Below are 20,242 nucleotides of genomic sequence, written 5' to 3'. Positions count from 1 at the left end.
TAAGATATCTTAATAAATTAACTTGGAATGTAAATTCACATCAATGACCTGCAACAATCTTTCTTAAAACAAGAAACATCCTTCATCTGTGCCCGCAATTAAATGTGAGTATGGCTTAAATCTAAAATGCACAATGATGTATAGAGGAACAGTGGATGAAAGCACAACACAAACTGCTTGAAAAACAGTCCTGAAACTGTACACTTCTGGGTAGATAAACAGTCAGTTGAGAAGATATGAGAAATAATGAGGCTATTTAAAGGACTGTTCGTTCTGTGTCTTTTGACTAAGCTCAAGAATTTATCCATCTTTTTATATTAAAGCTATGTTTATACAATGTCATCATCTCTCTCCCTTGGGCTCATCTCAGAAAACTGTACCTCAATTTCTTCTTTGTATTTTAGAAGAGGCGCATTCATGATATTTCTCAGTTTGAAGGTCTCATTCTCCACATCAAAACTATGCCCCGTTAGGGTTGCTATTCTTTTCCAGTGGCGTGTCATCATGGCTCTATTAGACATGTGCTCCAGCAATGGACAACACTCATTGAAGTCCTCAATGGTCTTCTTCAGGTCCTGAAAAGCCTGCCAGTCCTTCAAAGCACGTGGCAATTTACGGCATCTGAAAATAGAAACATCTGTGAAAGACTTCCCCAACTAATCATCAGTACCACACATCTTATCAGTGCTCCAGCCGCCTCTTCCATCTATGTATTTATTAATTTTTGATCATCTTCAGTATCTCTATAACTAACCTAACATTACTACTGCTCATGAATATTTCTATGTCTGTCTTCCCCATTAGACTGCAAGCTCCCTATGCTTCTTTTGTATGTACTGGTGCTTACCATCTGCAGAGCACTATACTAACCACTTGGCAACAAAAGTGCCTAATACAGTGCCCTACATTCAGGAGGTACTCAATAAAGTCCATTACCATTACTACTGCTCACAATCAATCAATGGTACTTACTGAGTGCTTACTGTATGCAGAGAACTCTACTAAGTGTTTGGGAAAGTACAATACAATAGAGACGGCAGACAAAATCCCCACCCACAAGTCATTTACAAGTCTTCTGATTTTTTTCATGCAGGTGACACACTGCATTGTGCTATGACTACATCATAGCATAGATTAAATTACAATACTCAGATTTTATGTATATCAATTACAATCTCAATCTTGCCTTCACCAGAATGGAAGCAGGGTTCCAATAATCATTCATTCATTCTATTGTAGTTATTGAATGCTTACTGTGTGCAGAGCACCGTACTAATTACTTGGGAAAGTATATTGTACAGTCTGCATGTACAACAATAAACAATGAATAGTCTGCATATGCAACAGAGAGCAGATCTTGCTAGAAACCAGGTCCAATGGGATAAGATCACAAGTTATTATTATAATTAATAGTAGTAATACTAATAATAACAATGTGGTATTTGTTAAGTGCTTACTATGTGCCAAGCACTGTACAGTCAGTCAGTAAATGCTTATATTTACTGTGTGCAGAGCACTGTATTAGGAGCTTGGGAGAGTACAATATAAGAGAGGTATTCCCTGCCTACAACTAAGCACTGGAGGAGATGTAAGATCATCAGTCCTATGTGGGACTCAAATTTTAAGTAGGAGGGAGAACAGGTATTGAATCATCATTTTACAAATGAGGGAACTGAGGCCCAGAGAAGTTAAGTGACTTGCCCAAAGTCATGCAGCAGACAAGTAGAAGAGGCAGTATTAGAACCCAGGTCCTCTGACTACGAAGCCCGTTCTCTTCCCACTAGGCCATGCTGCTTCAGACCTTCCAATATGGCTCTCCTGAATCCAATACTCTATAAAGATGTAAAATAATCCAGGAACCTTGTTTTTTTATAAGGAACAAATCAATATATATGTTCAGGGAAGTATGAAGGACAGGTCTCTGGAAAGTGACAGTTTAAGTAAGCTAGAAATAGTAAAGTTGATAAAGATGATTGTCTTATTTTCAATCACAGGATGTCATACTTGTGGTCAATCCATCCATTCTACTACTGGATAATCAGAGGGTCAAAGATTCTTTCCTAAATTCCTTGTGGGGGGCAGGAAATAAAGTCCCTCACAATTCCCACACAGAAAGCAATTTACATTAAGGTGCAAATTCTCACCTGTTCTGGAATTCAAGTAGTTCATTGTTAATTTTTTCAATATTCACTTCTGACCAAAGGATTTCATGATAACTATTTACAGTGTCTGTGACACTACTGTACAGGCCGTAGAGTTTCTGTAGAAGATTAAGTTGCTTCTTTATTTCCAGAAGCTGAGGATACTGGGTAACTGGCAGACCAAAAAGCTCCTCTCCACCTGTACAGGTGATGTATTTGCGATGGAGGCTGTCAAATCGATTCTAACAATATAAATAAGAAAGTTATTCATACAGGATATAAGAGAACAAAGATGGGCTTGAACTGATGAAAGAGGTAAGTGGAAATGCACATCTTCATAATCACTGGGCATTTAGAGGTATTTTCTTCCATATATGGTTGTTACATGCAAACTTATCTCTGACTTTAACCTCTTCTACAAGACTAGGACCCTCTAACGTCACTCAGTAAAAATGTTAAAGCACTGAAGTTTCTAGGTGCAATGTGGTTAGAAGGTGCTTGAAATTAGAATGGATTACCTGAAACATCATAAGCCGATCACTGGCTTCCTGAGGCTCCAGGCCCATCACCATTGGACCATTCTGAAAGAGAAGCAAAAGTTAAAATAATCTATCAGTACAATAAACTACGCTATCCATTTATTAGATTTCAAGCACAGGAAGAAACCTTAATTCTGGTTAATCATTTCTGGGAAGCAGCATGGCCAAGTGGAAAGAGCACAGGCCTGAGAGTCAGAGGACGTGGGTTCTAAACCCACCTCTGCCTCTTGCCTGCTTTGTGATCTTGGGTAAGTTGCTGACCTTCCCTGTGCCTCAGTTCCCTCATCTGAACAACAGAGATTCAATGGCTGTTCTCCCTCCTAATTAGACTGTGATCCCCAAGTAGGACCTGATTATCTTGTATCTACCCCCAACACTTAATACAGTGCTCCACACATTGTGTGCGCTTAACAAACACTATCGTTATTATTATTACTGTGACCATATATATGGACCTTGTTGTGAACATGTTATAGAAAGCCTTTCTCTAGTGAGTCATTAAATTTGGACACTTAAATTTCTTCAAGCCAAAGAATCCATAATTCCAATTATTCTCAGGATGCTTGACCCTAAAGAATGAGTCACAATTCCTTTTCTGAGGTAAAGAAACCAAGGTACATGAGGAAAAACATATTTTGACCTATTCATTTACAAACAAGAACAAGTTCTAATTATTGCATGGTTGTAAACAAAAACATTCAGAAAATAAAACTATTCTCAATCTTCAAATTTAGTTTCTTCCCCAAATCCCCAAATCTGTTAGCTTCTATTGCACTGTTTCGATGAGATTAAGCTGTCTATCAAGTTTCCTAAGTCATCACTCATCAATGCCAAGTTTTGTCTCATCTGCCCAGGGCTTAGAACAGTGCTAGACATATAGTAAGTGTTCAACAAATATCAACTCATTATTATTATTGTTTTTTCCACAGCACTTGATAATGATGAAGAATCTCATGACACTAAAAAGAAAAACTGAAGAAAAGGTGTCTCATGAACATCTGTCCGCATAACATTGACCTGAGTGACTGATTTCCTTAATCCTCTAACACGGGTAGCTTTTCAAAGTTTCACATTAATCCTTCCTCTTTATAGAGGGAAAAGGGAGTCATGGAAAATGAAGGTCAAACCAAATTTCTGCTCCATTAAGGCAACCTAATAATATATTTTTATATATATATATATATATATATATATATATATATATATATGATATATATCATGTTTCCCAGCTTTAAGAATTGCTCATTTTAAAACCCAAGCTTGACCCTTTCCACTACTGCATCCCCCTGTTTCCGGAGTAGGTTTGAGGAGTACCGTATCATAGTCGAAATAGAACTGATCACAGTCTTCGATGAAAATCTCCACAGTATTAATGAGTTCTTCCCTGAAATGAGGCTGCAAGGCGACCAACTCATTCTGTACATCCTTTGCTCGGACTAAAAGCTTCTCCCAAGTGTAGCGCAAGGTATCAACTTTCTCCATCTCCTCCTTAGCCACTAGGAGTTCATATTTGTTCAATAAAGCATAGGATTCCTGTCCAAAAAAGGTTGCATTTGCATTTACAAATACAGGGATGAGAGTTCTTCCATCCTTCTAACTAAATAGGGCCAGAGGCATAAAAGATCTGCATGAATTTATGTGAATGACAAATGACGAATGGATCATAAAAATACTAGAGATGGACGAGTAAACACATGTTCATATTTTGGGGGTGGGGATGGGCCTAAATGCCAGGGTGAGGCAGGAGGGAGAGAAAACAGGATGAGAGCTGAGTCAGAGATAGCTTCTTGAAGGAGATATGTTTCTAGTATGGCTTGGAAGATGGAGAGAGTGCTGACTGAAGATAGGCTTGATTTGAAAAATAAGTGAATTGAGTGCTGGATTTGTGGAAGAAGGACTTCCCAGAAAAGAGGAAGGATGTGAGCAAGGAGTTAACAGTGGATGAAACAAGACTGAGGAACAGTGTGTAAATTGGTATAAAGGGAATGAAATGTGCAGGATGGGTTGTAGTGGGAGAGGAGCAAGGAAAAGCAGGGGTGACATCGCTGACTGAATCAGTTTCTCCCTTTATACCCAGGATTGTCTCTGATTCTTCCCCCATGTCCAAGTCATAATTCCTGTCAGTCACCTCAATAGGTCCAACTTGAAAGTCTATCAGGATTTGCTGTTCTCGGATTTCTTTAAGCGCAGCCATGGCTATTCTGAAGTCATCCAAGTCTTTAATCGGACGATTCAGTTTTTTGACAATGTCTTCCACAAACGTGAAAACACTTTCCATCTCCATTCTATACTTTGCATTACAATGACGACCCAAGTCAACCATCCAGGCTTTGGTTTCTGCAGTCAGAGCCAGCTTCAGGTCAGCTGAAAAATAAATCACTCACAGTACCGTTTTGGAAACTTTGCAGAATAACAGGAAAAAATCCTAAAAACACAGCAACACTAAATAGGGAAAAACGTTCCATACGGTGAGCTAACCTTAACATAGGCTCTGCAAAAATGCAAGCCCTGCAAAGAGGAGAACTGAGTTGTACCAATCTGGAAGGATCACTCTCTTTAATGAATTTCAATAAACATTTGAAAGAATATATACCTACCAGTGTATAATGCAATGGCTCCTACACAGATATATTCCGGCTCAGAATTAATTTCCTGCTCTAAGCCTCGGAAATAGAGGATCTGGGATTCAAATTCAGAAAGCAAAGGCTTCTCCAAAATAAACATCTCAATGGCTTCTTTTTTCTCCTTCTTCCAGATATGATGGTAGCATTTGAAGCGCTTTAGGGTTGTAATAACATCCTAAAGCACATCAAAAGGAAACATTAAAATCCACCCAGAGGGAAGACTATGAGTTCATTCACTCATTCATATTTATTGTGCGCTTACTGTGTGCAGAGCAATGTACTAAGCGCTTAGAAAATACAATTCAGAGTTGCCAAAGTCAGTTAAGGTTTCCAATGCTTTGGGGAAAGTTTCATCTTCCATTCCTTGTTTAGCTCAAGAGCACATAAGAGAGAGAGAAAGGGGAGTGAGAGAGAGTGACAGAGAGAGAGAGAGAGAGAGAGAGAGAGAGAGAGAGAGAGAGAGAGAGAGAAAGACAGATATCCAATCACACCAACACTACCTCTCTTCAACCTTGGGGACTAAAAATCAAGCTTTTGAGAATTAATTAGGATCAAGTGTGTTGCAAAAAAATCTCAATGGCTAAATGCTGATCCTCTTGCCTTACCTTTTTGGTAGCGTTGATAACCGTACTAAGCACAGAGACTAATTTAACCATCTCCTTATTGTCAGAAACAGTTTTGTAATAGTTTGGGTTTTGCTGAGGAACAAGCATATTCACTGATGTTTTCTCAACTGCATCTAAATGAAGAAAACAAGAGTTCACAATAACAATACAATAAAGTTACTCCCAAATAGATTAAACTTGCTTTAAATTAGCTCCTTCTGGTTACTGTGCAATGGCATTTTCTCGTAGTACAAAGCTTTCTGAAATTTTTTTTAGGACACTCTACATCACATACACTACTCAGTTGTAAAACAATGAAACTTGATTTCTACGTTATGTTTGCTTTCCTACCTTAGCCCATGGAGCAGGGACTGAGGAAGAAGAAAAGCAAACTAGAATAGCTGGAAGCAGCTAAACAGAGACACTCTTAGCATTTGTGACTACCACCTATTGAAAAATCAAATCAAGGTGGTCAGCGTGGTCATTATGGACAGGAAACGTATCTGCTAATTCTGCTGTATTGTATTCTCCCAATTGCTCTGCACAAGGTAAGGGCTCAATAAATACCACTAACTGATTTATTGATTGCTATGGCCATCCTAGTGGTGACTCTAGTGGAGCATGACCTAGTGGAAAGAGCATATATGAAAGGCCACTAAACACTTCACATGAAGTGCTACATTTTTCAGTCGTGTCCAAGCTGTGAGGGAATATATCCCAGTATTGGAGCTTCGGTCTCCCCAGAGTGGAGTTCAATCCAAATCAATCATATTTATTGAACACTTACTGTGTGCAGAACACTGCACTAGGTGCTTGGGAGAGTATAATATAACAAAGTTGGTAGACATGCTCCCTGCCCATAGTGAAGCAGCATTGCAAAGTGGTTAGAGAACAGGCCTGGGACTCAGAAGATCATGAGTTCTAATAGCAGCTCTTCCACTTGTCTGCTGTGTGACCTTGGGCAAGGCACTTCACTTCTCTTTGCCTCAGTTACCTTATCGGTAAAGTGGGGATTGAGAATGGGCGCCCCATGTGGAATGAGCGTGGCTCAGTGGAAAGAGCATGGGCTTTGGAGTCAGAGGTTATGGGTTCAAACCCTGGCTCCGCCAGTTGCCAGCTGTGTGACTTTGGGCAAGTCACTTAACTTCTCTGGGCCTCAGTTACCTCATCTGCAAAATGGGGATTAAGACTGTGAGCCCCCCGTGGGACAACCTGATCACCTTGTAACCTCCCCAGCACTTAGAACAGTGCTTTCCACATAGTAAGCGCTTAATAAATGCTTTTATTATTATTATTATAGCAGGGACTGTAGCCAACCCAACCTGCTCGTATCCATCCAAGTGGTTAGTACAGTGCCTGGCACACAGTAAGTGCTTAACTAATATCACAATTGCCCAACTTGCTGGTATCCATTCAAGCGCTTAGTACAGTGCCTGGGACACAGTAAGTGCTTAACAAATACCACAACTACAACTAACAAGCTTGAACCTGGTGTTACAGCCATCCTGTTGGGTAGTTTCAGACCTACCAGTTTAGTACTACATCAAAGTTTTCATCTAAGATGTTAATGTTCATCTGATGTTTAATTATTAAAGTCCAAGAAGATACTTACCTTGAACTCCACTGTCTCCCATTTCATCATCAGAGTCAATGTCTCGGTCATGATTTCGCAAACCTGCTATTTTACTCTGAAGCATCTTTTTCTACAAAGCAAAGGACTATTTTCAGGCCTATTGCATTTAGGCTTGAGAAGAAAAAAAATAATTCAATCACCGGTATTCACTGAGTGCTTACTGTGTGCAGAGAGCTCTGTACTAAGCTCCCCAAAAAGTACAACAGAGTTGGTACACACAATCCCTGCCGACAAGAAGCTTACAGTCTACTTACTAGGAATGATTCTTTTCCATTCAAAACAAACCTTGGATAGCCTCTCCTTACTCCACTGCCCAACTCCTTTCATGACGCTGACCACACACTCCACTGCTCTGTTCAGAGTCTGCTGGATGTCATCCAAAATGGGCACCATGACAACATTTGGGATTGACAGCGTAATGCTGCTCCGAAAAATGGGCAAACCTCCCTGCTTCAGCTTGGAAGAATTCTCACCATCTGAATGAAAGAAAATAGAAGGTAAAGAATTCATAAAATTTCTTAATATCTTGAGGCTGAATAATTAAATCGGTCAAATACCCTCTGAATATCTGATTTTGCTAGTGTGCATGGTGACAGAGCAAACACAGCACTAACCATCAAATTGGACCCCTGTCATTTTCTAGTGGATAAAATGCAGTCTCCCTTCCTTATATTATTAGTCTGCATTTGCTGCTGAGGAACAGAAGCAGAATGGGCTGTTAGCTTTTCTCTCACGTTTTCAAAAGCCGGCAGTTAATTTTCCCTCTTGGCCTACCACTCCTCCATAAGAGAAGAACATTTTCAGAATGTTAAATTTCAAGAACCTGGAGTATAGGAATCTTCACTGAACTCTCTCAAACATTTAGTACAGTACTCTGCAAACAGCAGGTACTCAATAAATACTGATTATTAAGTTCAGGGACCTTTTCATTCATTCATTCAATCGTATTTATTGAGTGCTTACTGTGTGCAGACCACTGTACTAAGCACTTGAGAAGTACAAAGGCAGTCAGCATTTACCACAGCTCCCACTAGAAGGTAAAGTCTTACCTTACCCACAAACACAATCTTAACTTACAGGTGACACAGACTTCTTAAATGTACGGCTTCATATGGGTTCAAAGTTAAACCTGAAGAAAAACACCCAACTCAAATAAACATTATTTGCGACCTTAGGCAAGCCACAACTTCTCTGGGCCTCAGTTCCTTCATCTGCAATACAGTCCACATGGCATAGGAACTGTGACTGATCTGATTAGCTTGTACTTAACACAGGGTGTTTCTCATAGTGCATATGTAATAAATGCCATAATTATTACCATTTATGAATACTTCCGAATAAAAATTTTTCCATCAATGGTAGTATTGAACATTACTGTGTGCAGAGCACACTTGGAAGACTACACTATAACAGTTGATAGACAGGTACCCTGCCCACAGGGAGCTTATAGTTTAGAGTCCATCGCTACACACACCCAGAAGAATCTGGAATTCTCCCAGAGGAACACAAATACCTAAGAAGCTAGTGGTGGTGGAGGAATGAATGCGCCTGCGGATCATCTCTAAGGTGTTCCGCGTGACCTTCAGAAGGGCATCAATATTCCGATGGCTGAAATGGGAAAGCAATTCCTGTGCTGCTGCTTCTAAAGTTTCATTTTCCTTCTTTTTCCTACTCATCAGAGGAGAGGGTCCAATTCCAGTTTGACTGCCACTGAGGGACGATGCCAGAGTATCTGATTTTCTCTCCTCCTCTTGCCCTGAAGGAAAATCACAAAAATAATAATAATTTTGGTATTTGTTAAGCACTTCCTATGTGCCAGGCACTATATTAAGCGCTGGAAAGAGGTGATGGGGATAATATGAGCATTACAAATGAAACATATGAAACTCAATGACTGTGTGAGCAAATGGCCAAGACCCCTGAATGCAGAGGGACAGGAATAAGAGGGAGTTGTGCTTTGAATTTACTACAAATTCACAATACCATTGATACATAATTTATAAACTATACGTCCTCTAAATCAAGTTTATAATACGCTGGGGGCAAGGCAAAGCTCAAAACAGAGCATACTTGAATCCAGAGGAGGAAAAGGGGAAAGGGAGAAAAGACACAGTAAAAGGGAAAAAGGAAAAGGGGAACGGGAAAGGGGAGGAAAGGGTGAAAGCAAGAAAGGGGCAAAGGGGAAACTGAAAATGGGAAAAGGGAAGGGAAAAGGGAATGGAGAGGAATGGAGAAGGCACACTCGTCCTGCTCCTCTTCCTTCACTCGACTCTGACCTCTGCTGACAAGTTCTCCTTCATAGCCACTCCCCAGTGACTTCCTCTGCTGCTGTCCCTGGCTCTTCCAGAATTTCTGTCCAAGCTAGGCATGGTGGCTGAGAGAAGTAGCAGCAGAGGGGGTACAACGGATGGTGCAATTGCCTCCATCCAGCCTTGCCACAACCAGCCATCAGAGGCTCAAACAGAAGTTACTCTGGAAATGCTCCAGTCAACTTAGCCAAGAATTCTTATTCCTGGTCTCTAGGGCCACACTGCAGCTTTAATAATAATGTTGATGGCATTTATTAAGCACTTACTATGTGCAAAGCACTGTTCTAAGCGCTGGGGAGGTTACAAGGTGATCAGGTTGACCCACGGGGTGCTCACAGTCTTCATCCCCATTTTACAGATGAGGGCACTGAGGCACAGAGAAGTTAAGTGACTTGCCCTAAGTCACACAGCTGACAAGTGGCGGAGCCAGGATTTGAATCCATGACTTCTGACTCCAAAGCCCGGGCTCTTTTTCACTGAGCCATGCTGCTTCTCATGAAAGCCCTTGGTGAAAGAGGACTCTGCTAATGCTTCTTCTTCAGAGGAAGCCACAGCCACCTTCGCTTCCCTGACTGAGGAACTCTGTATCGTGTCTCTGGAGAAAAGTGGGATCTTTTATGTCTTATCTTATGCTGTCAGGTCATGTCCAACACATCGCGACTCCATGGACACACCTCTCCCAGAACGCCCCACCTCTATCTGCAATCGTTCTGGTGGTATTTTCTTGGTAAAAATGTGGAAGTGGCTTACCATTGCCTTCTTCCACAGAGTAAACGTGAGTCTCAGCCCTCGACTCTCTCCTCTGCCGCTGCTGTCCAGCACAGGTGAGTTTTGACTTGTAGCAGATTACCTTCCATCGCTAGCCACTGCCCAGGCTATGAATGGAATGGCTGTGCCTCTGCTTGGCTCTCTCTCCCATTGCCGAGACTGATTGAGTACAGTACTGGAAACTCTCCAGATGCGATCCAGAGAGGGGGATCCTTTATGGGTCCTGTCTAAATTCCCCCAAATTTAGAATGATCCTGCTTAAAGCAAGCCTCTGGTGACCATACTGCTAAACACAAATCTTGCCTAACAGGTGTCTCGGGACTCTCAAATCAAATAAGTTCAAAGTAAAAAAAAAACTGAAGAAATTACATGCTTCACCACCACATCAATTAGATTTATGATTTCATACTTATAAATATATCTTTTAAGTAAGGGTCACACTCTAAACTGTTATAATATCTTGGTAAACAATTTAATGGAACTTATTTGTTTCTGAATTGTATACACTTCATTGTGATAGGGAAACAAAGTATTTCCTTCTAAAAATCAATCAATCAATCAATCAATCGTATTTATTGAGCGCTTACTATGTGCAGAGCACTGTACTAAGCGCTTGGGAAGTACAAATTGGCAACACATAGAGACAGTCCCTACCCAACAGTGGGCTCACAGTCTAAAAGGGGGAGACAGAGAACAGAACCAAACATACCAACAAAATAAAATAAATAGGATAGAAATGTACAAGTAAAATAAATAAATAAATAAATAAACAGAGTAATAAATATGTACAACCATATATACATATATACAGGTGCTGTGGGGAAGGGAAGGAGGTAAGATGGGGGGATGGAGAGGGGGACGAGGGGGAGAGGAGGGAAGGGGCTCAGTCTGGGAAGGCCTCCTGGAGGAGGTGAGCTCTCAGCAGGGCCTTGAAGGGAGGAAGAGAGCTAGCTTGGCGGATGGGCAGAGGGAGGGCATTCCAGGCCCGGGGGATGACGTGGGCCGGGGGTCGACGGCGGGACAGGCGAGAACGAGGTACAGTGAGGAGATTAGCGGTGGAGGAGCGGAGGGTGCGGGCTGGGCAGTAGAAGGAGAGAAGGGAGGTGAGGTAGGAGGGGGCGAGGGGATGGAGAGCCTTGAAGCCCAGGGTGAGGAGTTTCTGCCTGATGCGCAGATTGATTGGTAGCCACTGGAGATTTTTGAGGAGGGGAGTAATATGCCCAGAGCGTTTCTGGACAAAGATAATCCGGGCAGCAGCATGAAGTATGGATTGAAGTGGGGAGAGACACGAGGATGGGTAAGAGAAAAATATTCTCTTACCTGTACTTTCACTAGTTGGAGCAATGGTATTGGCATCCACTAATTTTCCATCATCTCCTGTGGATTGAACTTCCATGTCCAGTAACATATTGATTAGTTCATTGGCTGCTTCCTCCACTAACAGGCTTTTAAAATTCAAAACTTGGGTACCCCTTGCACAGAGCTCCTAATACGTAAAACAGTAGTGTCATTACAGTTTTCACTTTTTTTGCATTCCATTTAGTTTAACGTAGTCACAATTATGGTAATAAAGGTATTTTGTAAGTGTTTGCTCTGTACAAAGTACTAAAGGTATACTACAGATACAGGATAATCAAATCAGACACAGTCACTGTCTCACACGGAACTCACAGTCTAAGGGGAAGGGAAAAGAGATATTGCAGCCCCATTTTACAGATGAGGAAATAAGAACAAGGTCACATACCAGGTAGGTGGCACAGCCTCCTGATTTCCAGTCCTGCGCTTTTTCCACTAGGCTATGCTGCCTCTCAATTATTTGGCACTATAACCCAAGAAGTGCATTTGAGGAGAATGATTTCCTTAGCACAGTCTTGGAATTCCTTTGATCACCACCTAATACATGACTGTAGGCTAGACTGTAAGCTCAATGTGGGCAGGGAATTTGTCTGTTATATTGTACTCTCCTAAGTGCTTAGTACAGTGCTCTGCACATAATAAGCACTCAATAAATATGATTGAATGAATGACCATAATTGCCTTTCAAAACCCAATATGAGGGTGGTGAATGCTATAATTCATCATTACCAATCATTTGAAAATTTGCCCCTGTTTAAATCAGCTGTTCAGAACTCAGCACATCTCATGTTTCAAATTACTGTCAGGAAACTCATCCAATTTTAGCAATCCTACCATTAAATTACTGTTTTACATTTTGCTAATTAGCACAGCATTTATGTGTAAAGAACATAATTTAAACATCCCTTGCCAAAAGCAAATTTTTTTTAAAAGCACCAAAACATTTTCAAAAGAAAAAAAAGAATCACTTGTCACCTTAGTCATTTGGAGAAATTCTTCACATGAAAGTGGCTCATCTTCAGGTAATAAGCAAAGAGGAACCTCTTCCATTTCTTCCAGGACAGCATCAATCCGAAACTCAATCAAATCATTGACCCGATCTAACATCCATTCCAACTCGCCTTTGAAAATACAACACACACACACACACACACACACAAATTCAACCAAAGGAGCTAGTTAAAAGCCACATACAATGATTTGCAAGAAAGTGAAATTATTTTTAAAACTGACTACTTAAGTAATATTGTGACTTTTAAAAATTATTTCGAAAGATGGAAACTGATGCTCATTTTCAAAATAAAAGCACTAAAGGTATGAAGTACTTCAAGTAACAGTGTTGCCTAGTGGAAAGAGCATGGCTCTGGGAGTCAGAGGACCTGGGTTCTAATCCTGGCTCTGCCACTTGTCTGCTATGTGACCTTGGGCAGGTCACTTAACTTCTCTGTGCCTCAGTTCCCTCAAATGGAAAATGGGAACTAAGATTATGAGCACCATTTGGGATGAGGACTGTGATCGACCTAATTATCTCAAATCTATCCCAATGCTTAGAACATGCTTGAAACATAAGTACTAAACCAACATCATAAAAAATGGAACAATCAGGGTTATTCCGCTAATTCCCTCTCTAAGTTACCCATATATCTCAAAATGTGGATCCCATAATGTTTTGGCCTCCTGGAAAACATCGGATGTAACAATTTCCTGTCTATCAGCTTAAGTTACAATTGAAATAGAAATAAAAGCAGTAAAACTGATGATTGATTCGTAGACCTTAGATCACTGATTCAAAGAGTTTCTTCACAATAGCCGATCTCTGAAAATCCCCAGTTGTGTAAAAACATTGCTTCTCATTTCGCAAACAGCACAGAAGAAACTAGATGGTGGCCGTCATTAGAAATTAGATGCACTCAATTGGAAAATAATGATCAAACTAAGACTTACTAATCATTTCAAAAGTGTTTTCTAAATACTTCTCAATGTTCATTGATGTCCAATTCAGTGAAGTTAAACCAGGCTGAATAGCTTCATCTACTCTGGCCAGGTGAGGACCCATCAGTTGTTCAATGGGGGGTTGTATTTTTGCCTTAACTCTCTTATATTCGGCAAGCATCATCTGAAAGGCAATGAAGTGAGGGGATGAATTAATGTAGAAGGCTGTGTATTTCTGCAAACTAGTCACAGAACCGGTCATTGGAAACACAGAATCAGCTTGCCTTTGCAACAAATCTGATACATAATTTTAAGTCATTAACTTCTCTGGATGGTATCCACTAATCGATTAAATCAGGATAAAATCTGTGCTTATTATAAGAGTTTAATAGTAAATTATTTTAAAATAATTTCAAATTAAAGTCCTTTCATAATCTGTGTAATATTACCTTTCAAGGGACAGATAAATTAATGACTCTGTATAAGACATCACAAATAACAGATATGATAGAAGTATCAAAATCAATTATTTTGGGTCATCCTGAATAGACGTTCTTATAGTTTTTATGTAATTACAGTAGATTTATTTTATTCCCATTTTGTTTTATCTCCCCAGTGCCTACAGTCACCTTCACAACCACCACCTTGTCTCCCATTTTAAAGTGCTCCCAATTTTGTTTTGCTGTTCACAAGGGTGGATTATGGCAGTTTTCCCCAAACTTTTGTTTTGTTCAAAGACCTTGAAGTATAGCACCACCATCTTTCCTGTCTCACAAGCCCTTGGCATTATCCTGGACTCTCCTCTCTCTCTTTCATCCCACATATTCAAACTATCACTAAATCCTGTCAGTTCAACCTTCACAACATCACAACAGATTTTACTGCCCTATTCTCTCCATCTGAACTGCTACCATGTTAATCCAAGCATTTAGTTTACCCCGCCTTGATTACTGCAGCAGCCTCCTTGCTGACCTCCCTTTTTCCTGTCTCTTCCCAGTCCGGTACTTCCTTCACTTGCTGCCCAGTTCATTTTACTACAGATACATCCAGTCCATGTTTCCCCACTCCTCAAGACCCTTCAGTGGTTGTCCATGTACCTCCACATCAAACAAATTCCTGTCCATCTGTTTTACAGCACTCGTTCGCCTTGCCCAGCCCTACCTCTCCTTTATATTCTCCTAATACAACCCAGCTAGCACACTTTGTTCCTCTAATACCAACCCACTCACTGTACCTCAATCTTATGTATCTCATTGCTGACTACTTGCCCACATCCTGCCACTAACCTGGAATGCCCTCCCTTTTCATATCCAACTGACAATTCCCCTCCCATTCATTCAATCAGTAGTATTTATTAAGCACTTACTGGGCGCAGAACACTGTACTAGGCACTTGGGAAAGGACAATACAACAACAAACAGTAACATCCCTGCCCACAAGTAGCTCACAGCCTAGAGGGGAGGAGATAGACATCAATACAAATACAAAATCAATACAAATAAAGCCTTATTGAAGGGTTATCTCCTCCATGTGGCCTCTCCTAAGCACTCATTTCTTTTTCTCCCACTCCCTTCTGCATTGCCCTGATTTGATCCCTTTTATTCACCCCTCACCCTCAGACCCAGAGCATTTATATATAAAGCTGTAATTTATTTCATTGATGTCTGTCTCCCTCTCTAGACTGTAAGCTCATTGTGGGCAGGAAATTGTGTCTGTTACACTGTTCTACTGTACTGTCCCAAGAGCTTAGTTCAGTGCTCTGCACACAGTAATTACTCAATAAATACAATTGATTGATTGATTCTCCCTACATTGTGAGGCTCTCTACAAGTGGGGACTACCTTTGATTCCTTTTTTTAGGTATATTTCAAGCATCTAGTACAGTATCATACACATTATGAGAACTTGATTAGTGTTACAATGAGTAAATTACTCAATTTTTGAAAGTTCATACATTACTTCAAACCCATAGGGTCTGTCCATGAAGTTACTTCTTGCTATATTCACTGGCATTTGGATGAGTTAGTGCACATACAAGAATGAGGCAGTGCACTGCTTTTCTTTCAGCAAAATCAGATGCATCTTTTTCTTGAAACAACAATCTTGGAATATGATGAAAATGCAAATAATTAAAGTTCCATTGTACAGAAGAGGATGATGTGAAATTTTCCCCAAAATTCCCAGTAAAGATAGTGGGGAAAGTAAAAACAGAACCTCCACCCTCTGAGTGATGGTCTATCCATTATTCTACTAACACACAAAATTGCCTAGCCATTTTGAAGCTAGAGCATGAGAATGGGCATCAAATTCATCCAGGAGAAGAACAAAATCATTATTGCTCTTTAACCAAATCAGTTTTCTATCTATAAAACTTTATCCTCTTAAAGACCAACATACCTGCATTTTACTGAAGTTCATTTTGTAGAAGTCCCGTCTCTGCTGGAGAACACTTGCGAAAGTTGGAATTTCAAGACCCATCTGTAACATGCACTCTGTTTCTCGAATTAAAGTTGATATCTGTGGGTCAAAATTCACAAATAGTTCTCTTGTTTCTGGAGACTTCACCAATAAGGATGCCTGAAATCCTGTTCTAGTTAATTCAACCTGTGGACAGAAAATGAAAGACAGAGGCAAATAAAGGCCTGGGGCCATCAGCCTTCCAAGATGACTTACTTGAGAGGTGACCAACAGTAAAACTTCAGAGCCATTTGGATGGAAAAACGCACCACCCTTGAATTTTTTTACTATTATTATTTATTACTATTGTCCCAATCTCCTTTAAGAGGTCTTCCCTGACCAAGCTCTTATTTCCCTACCCTCAGGGTCACCTATGCACTTGGTTGTATACCCCTTAAGCACTTTGATACTCATCCCAGCCCCACAGCACAAATGTGCATAATCCTTTCAATCTATTACCCCTATCTGTAATTTATTTTAATGTCTGTCACACCCAACACCTGCACACGCACGCACGCACACACACACACACACACACACACACACACACACACACACGCCCCTCTAGACTATAAGTTCAAGAAACATCCACATGTGCACAGGGAAACTAAACTAAGAGGCCAAAGCCTCATTCATTCTCAGTCCTACAGCACTTAGGTAAATAGCCTTATAGTCTACTATTTCCCCTATATGTAATTTATTTTAAGGTCTCTCTCTCTCTCTCTCTCTCTCTCCATCTAGACTGTAAGTTCCTTGAAGGCAGGGATCATGTATCCAGCTCTATTATATACTATTTTCATAAGCTCTTAGTAAAGCGCTCTGCACACAGTAACTGCTCAATAAATATCTTTAAGTGAATGCCATCTGTATCTTTCCATTTTAGTACATCTAGTGAAGTCGTGCCTAACAGTGGCTAAAATATGCTATTTTAATTATCAATCCTGCTTAGACACTGAAACATACAGAGCAAAGGAAAAACCAAAACAACCCACGTCCTCATGTCCCTGCTAAATTAGCCCTCTCCAGGGCCCAGGAATCCACTTGTAGAACATTGCATTGCATTTAAATACCGAGTTCATCTGAATATATTATGGTCCCGATTTATTAAATGGTTAATATATGCTAAGCACTGGGGTAAATACAAAATAATCAGATAAGCAGAGTTCCTCTCCCTCACAGAGCTCACAATCTATTGATCCCATAATCAGCATATTATTATAATTATTTATTGGCAACTAAGGAAAATGAGGCCAGAGAGTCTAAGTGTTTTACCCAGGGTTACACAGTAGGGACTAAGACACAGGCTTCCTGACTACCAATCTGATACCTTTGACCACACTGCCTTCTTAAATATGGGTAGATCCATGGGAAGCTTATCAATGCTATACAGTAGGATATGGGAGGGTACCATGCGTATACTTCAAGAGACATAATTCTCAGGTTCTTAAATAAGCAGCGTGGCTCAATGGAAAGAACACGGGCTTTGGAGTCAGAGGTCATGGGTTCACATCCCAGCTCTGCCAATTATCAGCTATGTGACTTTGGGCAAGTCACTTAACTTCTCTGTGCTTCAGTTACCTCATCTGTAAAATGGGGATTAAGACTGTGAGCCCCCTTTGGGACAACCTAATCACCTTGTAACCTCCCCAGCACGTAGAACAGTGGTTTGCACATAGTACATGCTTAATAAATTCCATCATTATTATTATTAGTATTAGACTATGGGTGGCAATATGATCCTCTTTATGTGACTGCAATACCTCCTGACCTGAAACTCGTATCAAGGAGATCCAACAAAGCAGGGCTTCCAAAACAGATTTCTGATGTAGGGACCATCTCTATATGCTGCTAATTTGTACTTCCCAAGCACTTAGTACAGTGCTCTGCACACAGTAAGCACTCAATAAATATGATTGAATAAATGAATGAATGAATGTAGATTAGGGTGAGAAACTACTTGTGATGGACATGATAAGGTGAGGCAAGTACCCTCTTACTCCACTTCTTTTAGAGCAATCTCCCCCTCTCCCTTATCTGATTAGGCAGTAGGGTATTTTTCATTTCGTTGGCTGATTCTACTCCTCGGAAATTCAGGCTGCAAACAACTTGGGAAAAACATTTGGCATGGCCAGAAAAATAAGAAAATCATTGTTAGAGCAGTACTTCAAAAATTTCCCTAAACACAATTAGTACAAGCCCGGAAAAGGGACAGCATTGTCTTACTTGCTGAAGCCATGCTCTGTGGTAGAGAATTTCAAATTCCAAGAGAACTCTTGCCACCTTGTTGTAATTCCGGACTATGCGCTTGGCTTCCACTGTCTGGAGCACATTGCGATGCTGCTGGAAGAGGTTCATTGGTTGCTGAATTCTGTAGAAGAGCTGACGGGCCCACAGGATTTTCCCAGCTATAGGAGGCTGGTCCCTACCCAAAGGAGGATCGTCTTTCTGCCTAGTATACATCCTGGAGATCATCTCAATGTCAAGGCCAAAGTTCTCAAGGATAATCAGATATTTATCATCAACTCCAAGATTAGGGATTCCCAACCTTAATAATGAAATGCAAAAATAAATTAATAATGACAATAATTGTTGTATTTGTTGAGTGCTGTGTATAAGGCACTATAAGCAGCGTTGGGGTGAATACAAGCAAATCGGGTTAGATATAGTCCCTGTCCCACATGGTGCTCACACAGTCTTGTTCCTCATTTTACAGATGAGATAACTGAGGCACAGAAAAGTGAAGTGACTTGCCCAAGGTCACATAGCAGGCAAGGGGCAGAGTCAGGATTAGAATCCAGGACCTTCTGATGACACCCAGACCCGTGTTGTAACCACTAGGTCATGCTTCTTCTCAATTACAGATAGTAGTAGTAGTAGTATGGTATTTGTTAAGGGCTTACTATGCCTCAAGCACTTGTTCAAAATACTAGGGTAGCTACAAATTAATCAGGTTGGAAGAAAAGATAAAAGAAAAACAATATTTTTGATTAATTTAATGTGACCTATGTCTCTCCATTTTAGTGCAAATAGTAAAGTTTGACTTCACTAATACCTAATTCTTCTTCAAATGCTGCCAAGTCGTTTCCGACCCATAGCGACTCCATGGACACAAACTCTTCAAAATGTCCCATCTTCTGTCATAATGTCATTCTGGTATGATTATCCATAGAGTTTTCTTGGTGAAGATACGGAAGGGGTTTACCAGTGCTGCCTTCTCACAGTAAAAACTTGAGTCTCTGCTGTTATCTTTGATCAATGTTTTGATCACTTGATCACCTGCCTTTGACTATTTCCCATGCCCAGCACAGGTGAATCAATTTTGTCTGACACTTACGCTTAGACCTTTCCATTATGGGTAGCCCAAGATGGCATAACTCTAAGCTTCATCAGCATATGCAAACTTTCCTGCCACAATGGGGCATCAACTCACAGGAGACACCTAAAACCTTCACTAATATCTAACAACAATCCTCATGCCAATTTTCTGGAAACAATCCCCAGGGAAGATTGGCCAAATGGCTGAAACAAGGGATTCCAGAACTGTGTCTTGATTATTTACCTTATCAGCCCCAATGCTTAGTTCAGGATTTAGTGTTCAATAAATACGGTCATTATTATAACAAATCTTCCCAGTTTTATCACTAGTTTACACTGGGGCCATTTTTACACTGAGAAAAATAATGAAGTCCCAATCATACACAATCACAATGACTTTTATATTGGTGTTCACTATGATGGCATTCACTGAAGGACTGTACCTTCAACCCTTATGTCAGAACTGGAGTTTCAATGCCAGTGCTGATAAGGCTAGCAAAGGATAGCCCTTTGAATATATGCAGTATGGCAAAAATACGTCAGATTGTACTACAGGGAAATTA

The 20,242-nt window shown here is 40.5% G+C and overlaps 1 protein-coding gene across 1 annotated transcript in view; it reads right to left on the bottom strand.

Moving 5' to 3' along the window:
• The window catches only part of DNAH5 (dynein axonemal heavy chain 5), a 180,154-nt gene that overhangs the window by 125,408 nt on the left and 34,504 nt on the right, over positions 1-20,242 (bottom strand). The window contains exons 14-28 of the mRNA XM_038770441.1: positions 18,588-18,909; positions 16,305-16,511; positions 13,920-14,091; positions 12,951-13,096; positions 11,940-12,105; positions 9,056-9,298; positions 7,828-8,018; positions 7,522-7,612; positions 5,910-6,043; positions 5,278-5,479; positions 4,809-5,044; positions 3,995-4,213; positions 2,660-2,722; positions 2,145-2,383; positions 381-621 (exon numbers count right to left, since the gene is read on the bottom strand). Of these exons, the coding sequence (XP_038626369.1) occupies positions 381-621; positions 2,145-2,383; positions 2,660-2,722; positions 3,995-4,213; positions 4,809-5,044; positions 5,278-5,479; positions 5,910-6,043; positions 7,522-7,612; positions 7,828-8,018; positions 9,056-9,298; positions 11,940-12,105; positions 12,951-13,096; positions 13,920-14,091; positions 16,305-16,511; positions 18,588-18,909 (2,872 nt within the window). The remainder of the gene's footprint in view (positions 1-380; positions 622-2,144; positions 2,384-2,659; positions 2,723-3,994; positions 4,214-4,808; positions 5,045-5,277; positions 5,480-5,909; positions 6,044-7,521; positions 7,613-7,827; positions 8,019-9,055; positions 9,299-11,939; positions 12,106-12,950; positions 13,097-13,919; positions 14,092-16,304; positions 16,512-18,587; positions 18,910-20,242) is intronic.

Source organism: Tachyglossus aculeatus, chromosome X3, assembly GCF_015852505.1.
Source record: "Tachyglossus aculeatus isolate mTacAcu1 chromosome X3, mTacAcu1.pri, whole genome shotgun sequence".
In the NCBI taxonomy this organism is placed as follows: Eukaryota; Metazoa; Chordata; class Mammalia; order Monotremata; family Tachyglossidae; genus Tachyglossus; species Tachyglossus aculeatus.
Note: the sequence above shows the minus strand (reverse complement) of the source record. Positions and strands in the feature narration are given on the sequence as shown.